Genomic DNA, 11,905 nt, shown 5'->3' with positions numbered 1-11,905 from the left:
TCTCCCCTTCCCCCCCCTTCTCTGTAAAATCAATCTAGAATAATAAAAGGGTAATATGCTAATTAGACTGGATGCCCTTCCGGACATCCTTCTGGACGAAGCTGGGGCCAGAGCGAAGCCTGTGTCCCGGGTGCTGGAGGGAAGCCGGTGCTGGCCGCCGGGGGAAGGAAGGCCTGCTCTTGCACGAATTTTTGTGCATCAGGCCTCTAGTTATATATAAGGGACTTGAGCATCTGCAGATTTTAGTATCCATGTTGGGGGAGGGTCCTAGAACCACTCCTCCAAGGATACAGAGGATAGCTGCGGAGAAGTTATATATGGATTTTTTACTGTGGCCAGGGGTGGGGGTGTCAGTGCCCCTAATCCCCACATTGTTTAAGGGTCAACTGTATTGCATTCCAGTGGCCAAGCCAACTCAACATGCTTCTACATATATGTCCAGTATATGTCCAACGCATCAGATCATACTCAGAAACATTATAGGGAAAATCTGCTAAGAGATAGGCCAAGTGAAACTTGCCCTTCAGATATGTACATTGGTATGTGGTTAAACCTGTGTTATTTTCATCTGAGAATAAGGTCAGAAAATGCTCTCCTGTGTATACCATTATACCATCTCTCGCTATATTCTGAGTCTAGATGTCAGGCTGGAGAAAAGTTTTTCTACAATATCCTACAGAGTCTGGATAAAAAGCGTTAAGGAAATGATCAGGTTCTTTGAGTTCTTTGTTTACAAGAAATTTGCCTTCTGCTCTGTCCAGATCATTACACACAGTACAAAGTAGACTAACACTAGACCCTGTCCGCATGTCAGTCAGGGCATCAGGCTTTCCACTTGAAAAGGTGTGTTATCTGCTGCTTGAAAGCAAAGAATGGAGATTCCTGAGAGGAAGGAAAACGGAGCATTGGATGTGTAGGCTTGGTGTCCGTGGAGCACGCGGGAGGCTGTTGTTAGGGTAACGGGAAATCAGGCACGAGGAAGAAAAGCAGTAGTACAAATGAGAGGAGGCTCGGAAACGAGGTTGATCCTTTGCAGTCATGGGAACCAGGAATGTCCACAGTCCGACTTGTTAGACAAAGGTAAATGGATGAGAGAAATGGACATTGAGAATCTCAAACACAAAATACATACAGCTGTGAGCTTCGGAAGATCTGTTCTTTGGTAGAAAACAGTGGGGACTGTTTTGTTGCAACATGACTGTATACACTAACTTTACCTAACATGGCATCTGGAGGTGTGGCTGCTGCTGAGGGAGAAGTCCAACTAGCTTTCCTTCTGAGCATGTTTAGAAGAGACTCGTGTGGAAAGAGATCAGCTAGTTGCTTCCCTGGAACTCAGTTAATTATTATTGAAACTCTCAGCCGCCCCCCTTGCTTGCCAGGGAGCCGTAATACATGTTGACTTAAGAATGTCTAACCCTGCAGAGAATTTTTGTAGGAATTTATTTGAGCCAAAACTGATGACAGTTGCTGGGAAGCAATATCTCAAATGCTCCAGAGAATGACAGTTTTGCAGTTTACTTTATGCATTTAGAATTAGAGGGAACATGAGGAATATTACATGGAAGTGGGAGAAAACAAGGCAGGGATTGGGACAGGATAGTTAACAAGATTATGTGCTTTCTTGAGGGTAGTTAAGGCTTATTTCAAAGATATGTTAACCTACATGCACAAAAACAATGGCAGGGCTTGCCCAAGACAAAGATAAACCTTTTGCTAAAAAAGTTACCTGCCTCCGGTGTGACTACCCACCGTGACCTGCCCAGGTAGGAATTTATGGTCTGATCACCCTGTGAGGTTACTTTCCATCACTGGACTTGTCAGTTTTACCCCCTTTTTGTCCACATAACACTTTACATGGACTCTTCAAATCGAAGTTAAAAACTCTATTAAATATCAACCTGATTGTTGCCCTTAAGTTTGAACCTAAACACAAAAATATAGCATTTTCTTTCAAGAGCTTTTAATGGAAAATAGGAATATTTCAGTATCAAAACAGAATAGAGAGATGCACTAAATAAATCAATGACAGTGGAGGCCCAGGAGCTGGAGCCTGGGCTGAGGTGGAGCTACAGTGTGAAGTGGTGAGGTGCTCGGACACAAGAAGGGAATCCACCAGAGACGAGAGTCCAGTAGCTGGAAAATGGAAAGCAAAGCTACAGTTTATAGGTTGCACAGGAAAGCAAGTCATAACCATCCCTTGTTTATTGGACAAAAATTATATTATCTTCATTGATTATTACATTTGCTAGACTTCGCTCTGCGGTGTTGGAGTGACTGTTGAGTGTATGTGGAGGCCATTAACCACAGGCGGGAATACGGAGTGGGCAGGTTTAAGGGACCTGGTTTTAGACCAGTAATTATTATTTTCTCTTTGTGGGGCATTATTCTACAGACCACACCCCTTAAAATAGCCCCTCCCTGGAGGCCCTGGTTTTACATTTCTGTTTATTAAGGGGGGGGGGGGGGGGGGGGAGAAACAGTGCTGGTAACCTTGACCTTGTTCTCTAAAATCATGGATTTTCAGGAACCTTGCCAGTTGAACTTAATTAGTGAGAATGGAATGACCTACTCTTGCCTGAAGGATCTCAGTCATGCCTGTACCTTTGACACAGAACCCAGGTTTCTACTTTCCAAGGAAACAGGACTTCAGGTCCCTTCTCAGACAGGCCGGATATAGAATCCCTTCATAAAGCCGGGCTTTGAGCCTATAAAAGAACTGATCATTTAAATTTGACCTACACTGGCCCCACCCCCTCTCCCAGGGCTGGATCCTGGGTGTTGGAATCAGGAACCTCTGAAAGGCCTTTCTCAGGGCGCGTTCACCCCTCCGTGTCGACGGCCAGACATATGTGGGGTGGGGGTGGATGTGACAAGTCAAGGAGGAGCACATAAGCGCCAGGATGCGAGAACTGTCCTAAAGGCCAACCTCACTGTGTCCTCACTTCTCACGGCACCTCCTAAGCTCACGGGGGAGGCGACAGGTGCCTGCGCCACGTGGCTCAAGTCCTTAGGTCAGGAACTGTCAGCAGGGATCCCAGCTCCGCAGTTTGGACTCCAAGGCCTGTGCTCACTTCAAACGTGTCCCACAAAAGGGGCCACTGCCACCCACCGCATCTTCAACCACTGACGGAAGCCCCGCTGGCTGTCCCCAGGGCACGCCTAAAAGCCTTTAGGATGGGAGACTAAACCACAGTCTAGGACAGGGGTCCTCAAACTTTTTAAACAGGGGGCCAGTTCACTGTCCCTCAGACCGTTGGAGGGCCAGACTATAGTTTAAAAAAAAACTATGAACAAATTCCTATGCACACTGCACATATCTTATTTTGAAGTAAAAAAACAAAACAGGAACAAATACAATATTTGTATTTGCATGTGGCCTGCGGGCCGTAGTTTGAGGACCCCTGGTCTAGGAGAAAAGGAGACCAAGCGGGCATTGAAATGCAACTTGTATGTGGACCAATCCCAAGATTGTTAAAAAGAGGAAGGGCGGGTTTATGCAAAACACACTGAGCAGTGAGCACATAGGAAAAACAGTAAAGAATTCTATTTACTATTTTATTTACTGTTTCCAACAATCTATTATTTTGAAGTAAGAATAATAAAAAATTAAGTTTTAGAAATATTACATATTGAAAAACAATCTAATCATTATGGCATAAAAGTAACCACAAATGTAAAAGCTGCAGCCAATGGTAAGCCTGGCGGAGAGCTGGTGGCAGCATTATCGATTTTTGGCCTTTTGTGTAAGACCAAGTGTAGTGTCTGTTCTTATCAGTTTAATATCTGATATGTCCTCTATCTGAGGACAATGTGTTAAATGGATTTTGGGGGGCTTAGGAAATGGAATAGGAGCTTGCTTTGTCCACTCCAGCACTTCCAGGAACGGTGCACCCCCTCTGGGGGTGGGGGGGATTTTGATGGTTCAAAGTAAGATTCAATCTACACTACTAGAGTGGTCAACCTACACTGCTAGAATGGTGGAAAGCAAAGTCAAACCTAGTCCTAAAGGCCAAGGCCACTCCCGTTCTGCTCAACCAATCTGTGTTTTCTCTTTTCTCCCTCCCTCTGAAACCAACAAGAAACTTATCCTAGATGATTTCCAATCAAGGGCGGAGGGCCTTGTGGGAGGCAACCATCCCACGTGAGACCAGTAATTCTTCACTTTGGCTGCACATTAGAACGAAAGTTCCCGAGGCCCAGGCCACACCCCAGGTTAATGAAGCCCGGAGCTGTCAGGTGGCTCCAGTGCGCGGGGAAGGTGGAGAACCACTACCCGGACAGCTGGGTTTAAGGAATTGGTTGGATTTTCCTTAAATTTCTTCTTTAAGCACAGCGAGTATACAATATTATATTAGTTTCAGGTGTGCACCATAGTGATTAGGCATTTATATAATTAACGAGTGATCACCCTAATAAGTCTAGTACTGATCTGACACCATACATAGTTACTAGAATGTTATGAACTATATTCCCTATGTTGTACTCTACATCCCATGACTATTTTTATAACTGCCAGTTTGTACTTCTTAATCCTTTCACCTTTCCAGGAATTCAGAATCTGTTGGATTCTGGGTAGAGCTCCTACATGCAGAAGGCAGTAGGAGGGTGTTAGGAATGACTTGTTAGGAATACAGTTTCAGTGCTGATTTGAAAATTGTTTACTTTTTACAAATTGGAGTGGATTTGCAGTTATAATTGTAATAGTCCTCTTGTTGATTTATTCAACACATTGTACACCTAACCATGTAAAAGGTGTTTCAGGCACCAGGGATTCAGCACAAAACAAGTCATAACAGGAAAGGAAAATCCCTTTCCTGTTATAGTTTACATTCTAGAGGAGGAAACAGACAACAAATAAATATATACTATAAACCCTGGAAGGTATAGATACTTTGAAGGATTTTTGCACTGAAATTTTTTTTTCTTTCATTAAGAAATTTGTAGGATTGCCCTAACCGGTTTGGCTCAGTGGATAGGGCGTCGGCCTGTGGACTAAAGGATCCCAGGTTTGATTCTGGTCAAGGGCATGTACCTTGGTTGCAAGCACATCCCCAGAGGGGGGGGTGCAGGAGGCAGCTGATAGATGTTTCTCTCTCATCGATGTTTCTAACTCTATCCCTCTCCCTTCCTCTCTGTAAAAAAATCAATAAAATATATTTTTAAAAGAAATGTGTAGGATATATTAAGGCTCACACTGATAAGGCTGAGCACCCTGTGGTGGCTTCAGAGGAACAGTTAGCCTAGTTTGCCTTAAGTGGTTAGTGGTATTTGCATAGGGTCGAGTCAAAAAGGATGGCTGCAGAGGAAATGAGGGCTCGGCTTGTGGTCAGCTTCCTCTGCCCGGAAGAGCATCCCGGCCCTGCCGTGGGCCTGCGAGGCTTGTGGATGTGAAGCAGCCTCGGGCACTGATACTCCTCCCGCATCCAGCTCCTGGGTACTCAGAGCTCCGAAGCCTGTCTGGCCCCGGGGTGAGACTCCCCTGTAAGGACTCCAAGACTCATGCTGGGCTGGCCCTGTGCCAGCTAGGACCTGTGCCTTGGCACCTACCTCATCCATCTGCCTACCTTGGCTCCACACTCGGCTCCTGCCCAGCTGTGGTCAGCCCTGACCAGTCTGTGGCTTTGTCCCACTGCCCCTGGGGATGATTCAGCCCACATGGCCTACCCAGGCCAGCCCTGCCTGAGGCTTCCAGCCTCAGCCCTGTGAGTCGGGGCTCATCAGGATTCCTGGCTTTGACCTCTGAGGGCTGTCCTTGCCCTTGTCCTAAACTCTCTCAACTCACACGCCGTCAGGTAAGCCGGACTGCTTAACCCTCGTGCTTTCATTTCCTCAGTACAGTGGGGCCTTGACTTACGAGTGTCCCGACTAACGAGTTTTTTGAGATACCAGCTGTCTCTCGGCTGATTTTTTGCATTGAGTTGACAGAGTAATTTGAGTTAACGAGCTCCTTAACGAGCTCGGTCTCGGAACGAATTAAACTCGTAAGTCAAGGCCCCACTGTATACAGTACGAGTGTCCGCTTCATTGGAGTGACAATGTGGCAAACAGGCGCGGCTGATAGTGAGCCTCAGTGATCGTGGTTATTATGTATGTGTTGCAGCTTTGCTCTCGAGCCCAAACATCAGTGGTTTACATGCTTTTGTGGGGCTTCCGAGAGGCAGGAAGGGCAAATAAAGGTCGGCTGCCACTGCAGAGATGCTCCTCGCCAGAGGCCCTGCTTTTGCCAGGCCCGTCCCTGGGACCCCGGTGACAGGATCCCTGTCAGCTTTGCCTGGTGGCAGGACAGAGGAGAGTCCATTAGGCGAAGAGGTCATCAGAGCCCGGCGGCGGCAGCAGGCACGTGCAGAATATTCATTTATTGCGAGAAGCCCTTGAGAGCCTTTAAAGCAGGAAAAAGCCGTGTGTGTGCAGAGAGGAATCTTCTTTGGGGAAAACTTGCCCTTTATTGCTTCTCGCTCTGCTCCCAGTCCCTTGGAATTTTAATTGTGCTGTCCTGTAAGCATGAAGTCATTAGGAGTCCAGAAGGCTTTGTTAGCAGGGCTTGTTTTCATTTAGTGTGTCTCTGTAAACTGCGAGCCCTGCTTGGCTCTTGGAGTGCAGAGCGGTAGGAGGCACAGTCCCTGCTGCGCCACAGGCAGGACCTCGGACCTGAAGGCTGAGAGCCGGGCAGCCCCTAGTGGTCACTCACGAGAAGGACTCCTGGGGCTCAGCACAAAGTCCTCACGGCTGAGATTTACTGCAGGGACATCGAGGGGAGAAGCAGCCGAATCTTCAGAGACGGACTCAGGCTGGAGGAATCCACGCGCGGGCCTCCTCATGCTCTCTCCCTCACGAGTTTCTAGTTCTATTTAATTTTGATTAAATTTAGATATAAACAGCTGCATATGGCTAGAGGCTACCATATTGTGTAACATAGCATAGGACCTGGTGGACTGCGTATAGGGGTGAAATGGTTGTGCAGGGCCATGGCAGAAAGAGCAAACTGAGTCCATGGGCACAGGGTATCAAGAGGAAGGAAAGACATGAAGAAAAGAGGAAAATTATGAACGAGAGTCCTTTGTAGTCTCAGATGTACCCATTTGTGCACATCTGTAGGTAGATAATATTTAGAGCATGTAGCTATTTTCATATTGGTTTATTTCTTTTTGGCCAATATTGCATCTCATTGTCACCTCCTATATAATAAAACCCTAATATGCAAATCCAACGAACGGTGGAATGACTGGTGCTATGATGCGCACTGACCACCAGGGGGCAGATGCTCAACGCAGGAGCTTCCCCCTGGTGGTCAGTGAGCTCCCACAGGGGGAGCGCCGCTCAGCCAGAAGCCGGGCTCACGGCTGGTGAGCACAGCAGTGGTGGCGGGAGCCTCTCCTGCCTCTGCGCGGCAGCGCTAAAGATGTCCGACTGCCAGCTTAGCAGGCTCCTTGAGGGCTCCCGGACTGTGAGATGGCCCAGGCTGGGCTGAGGGTGCCTCCCCCAAGTGCACGAATTTTGTGTACTGGGCCTCTAGTTTATATACTGTAAAAGACAATTGGAATGAGTACAGGCTTTGGAGAATTCAGACTTAAGTTGAAATCTCGTCTTTATACCTTACTAGCTATGTTACTGTAGTGTTGTTTTTTAAATAGTATCACCAATTTCCTATAGTAAGTGAGAATAAAAAAGAATTTGACATAGTGCAGTGAACATTGTTCCTATATTTTAAACTTTAAAAACTTAGAGATCTTAAATACTTTCAAAGTTTTAGTACCTAGGAAATCTTTATTTGCTTTTGTTCCTTGATATTATTCCTGAGTTTTTCAGTTTTATACTTTAAAAGCCTAGAAAATATCTAGTAAAATGTCTGGCAGATTTAAATATTTCTTTGGTTTTCTGGTTGGCTGAGTTTTTCTAGCTTCTACTCAGGAGAGAAGATTTTTCTGTTTCTCCTCTGTATATTTTGGTTTTTATAAGCTCTGCTCTCCCCATTAGGAATCTCTCAAACAGGAAGACTGCCTCATTGAGGCACAAAAACGCAGCAGAAATAGTAACAAGAACAAGTTACTAAGTATCCATAATGTATCTCCTGGTATCCCTGGAACACTTACGCAGTTACAACAGGCCAAATCTGCAGGAGAGTGTGTGTGTTGTATGACAGTCCAGGAAAAGGAATGAAATGAAGAAGAACAAGAATGTTCACGTATTGAAACAGAACAAAAGACTATCGGTGCAAGTGTGTGTGAGGGAGGGACAGGCCCAGGAAGGTCCCCTTCCCACTGAGAGCGTGGAACAGTCCCACTGGTCACGTGACGTGCTGCCTGAGAAAGTGCTGATAACTCTGATGTGCGGCACAGGTGCTGGCGATGCTGTTGTCCTGTTTAAAGCCTCGGTGTTTGTTTCATTTCCGGTAGGAGTTCCAGGGCCTAACTGTGAAAACTGTGGAGAGTCTTATGCATTGAATTCCTAGAGAGAGTGGTGTTTGCTCATTCAAAAAGGTTTTACGTGCAATTAGAGCCTTGTAGTGAAAGAGTGAATTTTTGAGGTTATCTTTTTTCAGTCACGAGAATACTCATTAGGAAATGCTACTATTAGATTATGTTGGGTCTGATCTTTCATAAAAGACCCTTATTTTTCTATATTATTATTGCAAAGGCAGTGTTTTTACATGAGATCTTAGAAAGCAAGCACACTTCAGCCTTTGTTTAAATCTTTCCTGTTTCCAAAGTAAATAAATTGGAGAAATGAGATCAAGTTATCAATGATTTGTTCTTAAATGCTTTTTTTTTTTTGCAATAGTGCTTGGGCATATATTTATCTGAGTACAGTTAAGTGAATTAAGTAGCGTTCTATACATTTGATGAAAGAGTTCTTAGCTAAGTTGGTTTTTTCCAGCCTTCATTCATGTATTGATCTGTTCATTCATGAACTGCGAGGTGTGGGTTACTCTGGGGAAGTGGCCAGGGACCCATCTGCAAGGGTGGGTGCACTGCCCACACCAGACAAAGGAGCTGTTCCGAGCACCGAGGGCAGCGCTGCTCTGACGTGGCTCCCCGCCTTCCAGGGCATCGCGCTGTTTTCTGCGGAACCGAAGGCTGTTCGCTCTTCAGCTGGGAAGCTTAACACTGTGCACTTCTTGTCCCAGCTGGTGTAGGTCAGTGGTAGACCATCGGCCTACCCACCAAAGGTTCCCGGATTTGATTCCCGGTCAAGGGCACTTGCCTGGATTGCAGGTTCATTCCCTGGCCCAGTCGGCATGCGTGGGAGGCAACCGAGGTACGTGCCCTGACTGGGAATCGAACCCACAACCTTTTTGGTGTACAGGATGGCGCTCCAATCAACTGTGCCACCCAGCCAGGGTGAGAAACCCTCTCCACAATGCCTGTGCACAGATCCTCAGTCCCTGTGACATGTTAGGAGTTCGTGAATGCTTACTGGAAGAATAAAAAGGAAGGAGGAAAGCTAGAAAGAACCTCTGGATTGTACTAGTGGTTATGAAGTGTTCTCTGGAGCCCTGAAGGGTTTCAGGGTTGGTGGGTAGGAGAGAGGCTAGGTAGGGGGGATTCCTACCCCTGCCTCCCTCCCTGCCTCCATCTCTGCTTCAACCAAGGTAGCTCTGTTTTTAAATTTTTCACATATTGGTGAACAGTGCTAGGTTTTGTTGAAAAGAAGGGGAAAGCTGATACTAAAAATAAATTTGAAAACCACAGCGATGCGTTGCCTTTATGAAACCCCTGTATGCATTTCTGCTCTTCCTGCTTTAGAATGAAGTGGGAACTTAAAGAACTTGAGAAGTAAAGCCAAGTGAGCTAAGTTGGAAAATGAATCCATGAGGAAATATTGGAGATTTCCTAATTTGTTGGGTAGCACCGTGTAGTAGGGCCTTGGGGCTACTTGCCTGTTGTAAGCACCTGGAAGGCTATCGTGGGAGAGATGCTAAGCAGTTGGCATCCGTCTCCACAGAGGACCCAGTGAGAAACTGGAGATTAAACTGAAGAACTTGAGAGAATTCCTCTGAATTTACTGAGGAGAGGGCTCATATTTCCAAAACGGAGTCTTCAGAACATTCCCTTCCTGGGGGTCCGAGACTGCCTGCCTCCGAGCCCGCGGAGGCTGGACCCTCCGGGAAGTCCCCCAGCGTTAGCGTCACGGGAGAAGCGTGTGAACTAGAACTCTCATAAAAGCAAGTGCTTCTAAATGCAGGTGCTGTTAGACTTGTCACCTATTCGGATTGTGGAATTCATCTCTAAGAACTTGCTCAATAATGTGAAATTAATGTAACTTCACGTAGTGTTCATGTATAGCACATCATAAAGACCACTAAGTGCAGAGCAGTTCTCTTATAACATTGCTTATTGAAGAGTGAGAATTTATCAGCTCTTTTTTTCTCAGATTCTCTAAGAGAAAAACTGACCTGTTGCCCTCATGTAGAGATGTGGATGTTTATAAAATCTCATGAATAAGCCTGACCGGTTTGGCTCAGTGGATAGAGTGTCGGCCTGTGGACTGAAGGGTCCCGGGTTCGATTCCAGTCAAGGGCATGTGCCTTGGTTGCGGGCACATCCCCAGTGGGGAGTGTGCAGGGGGCAGCTGATCGATGTTTCTCTCTCATCGATGTTTCTGGCTCTCTATCCTTCTCCCTTCCTCTCTGTAAAAAATCAATAAAATAAAATAAAATAATCTCATGAATAAATTTTACTGTCTTGGCCACAGTTTTTCCCCACACCTTTGGGAAATAGTATTTTGTGTAGCTCTCATTGGCAAACATATTCAGTCAGCAGTTATCAAACTGTGTTTGTGCAGACTCCATTGCCTTACACAAGCGGGTTGTGGGTCAGATATCACGTGTATGGCTGGTACTTAAAGCACATAACGTCATCAGCCTCTGAAAAGTCCTAGAGCATAGAAACCTGTGTGTGTTTAACGAATTATTTCCCAACAATATTGAACCATTCCTTCTGCAGAATAGCTGTTGCCAAATCAGGAAACATTGGATAGACATTGGCCTTCAAATAGTTTTAATGTGAACAGAGAGCATCATTTATTTATCGTTTACATTGGAGAAGCTAGCAAAACAGGAAATAATTATATATGTACCTAAAGCCCTTTGAGATGAAATACACAGACACACACACACGCACACACACACACACACACGCACACAGACGCACACACACAGACACACATGCGCACACACGCACGCACACAGACACACGCGCGCACACACACAGACACGCACACACACAGACACGCACACACACAGACGCACACACAGACACACACACACACAGTTATGTTGAATGTCTCACAAATTGTGAAGAAGCTCAGGTGAAACCAGAAGCATGAAAGGATAGGAAATGTGAAGCTCAGGTCAGCGCTGTGTGAACTGCCTGCGGGGCCGCCTTCCTCCCTGGTTTGGAGGAGGAGGGGGAGTTGTTGTTGTTCTTGGGTTTTGACAGGGCCAGCAGCTCTGTCCACCTGGAGTTTGCTTTATCTACCCTTTTGTCTTGGGACCACAGTTATGGGAACAACACCTTTAGGGAGATGAGAGCCACAAGCAAGGAAGCAGCAACACCTGTTAGGCAGTTTGTAGTGTCCGTTGCGTGTTGCTTGGCGAGAAAAATAGTGCTCTCCGCTAGACGCCCTTTTGGCCCTGCCTGTCGCTGGGAGCTGTTCTGGAAGCGTTTAGCGTTTCTCTGTAAACGCCCTTTTTATTTGTTCTGGAGCATGCAGTCCCTTACATTTCTCTGTCTCTCTCTCCTACATTTCAGTGAGCGGTTTCTGGTGAGACTGAACAAGAATGGTGGGCCAAGGAACCCAGAGAAGATAGAACGAATGTGTGCCCTTTTTACAGTATGTGCAAATTCTCTTTCCCTTCTCTGCTGTTACTCCAACCAGGGGCCTGCTGTGTGGATATTGTCAC

The 11,905-nt window shown here is 46.1% G+C and overlaps 1 protein-coding gene across 1 annotated transcript in view; it reads left to right on the top strand.

Moving 5' to 3' along the window:
- Window positions 1-11,905, top strand: part of DOCK3 (dedicator of cytokinesis 3) — a 204,694-nt gene that overhangs the window by 107,301 nt on the left and 85,488 nt on the right. Inside the window, exon 11 of the mRNA XM_014529727.1 lies at window positions 11,754-11,835. Within this exon, the coding sequence (XP_014385213.1) occupies window positions 11,754-11,835 (82 nt within the window). The remainder of the gene's footprint in view (window positions 1-11,753; window positions 11,836-11,905) is intronic.

The sequence above is a fragment of the Myotis brandtii genome, unplaced genomic scaffold, assembly GCF_000412655.1.
Source record: "Myotis brandtii unplaced genomic scaffold, ASM41265v1 scaffold693, whole genome shotgun sequence".
Classification (NCBI taxonomy): Eukaryota; Metazoa; Chordata; class Mammalia; order Chiroptera; family Vespertilionidae; genus Myotis; species Myotis brandtii.
The sequence above is the reverse complement of the archived record's forward strand: the minus strand, read 5'-3'. Positions and strand labels throughout refer to the sequence as shown.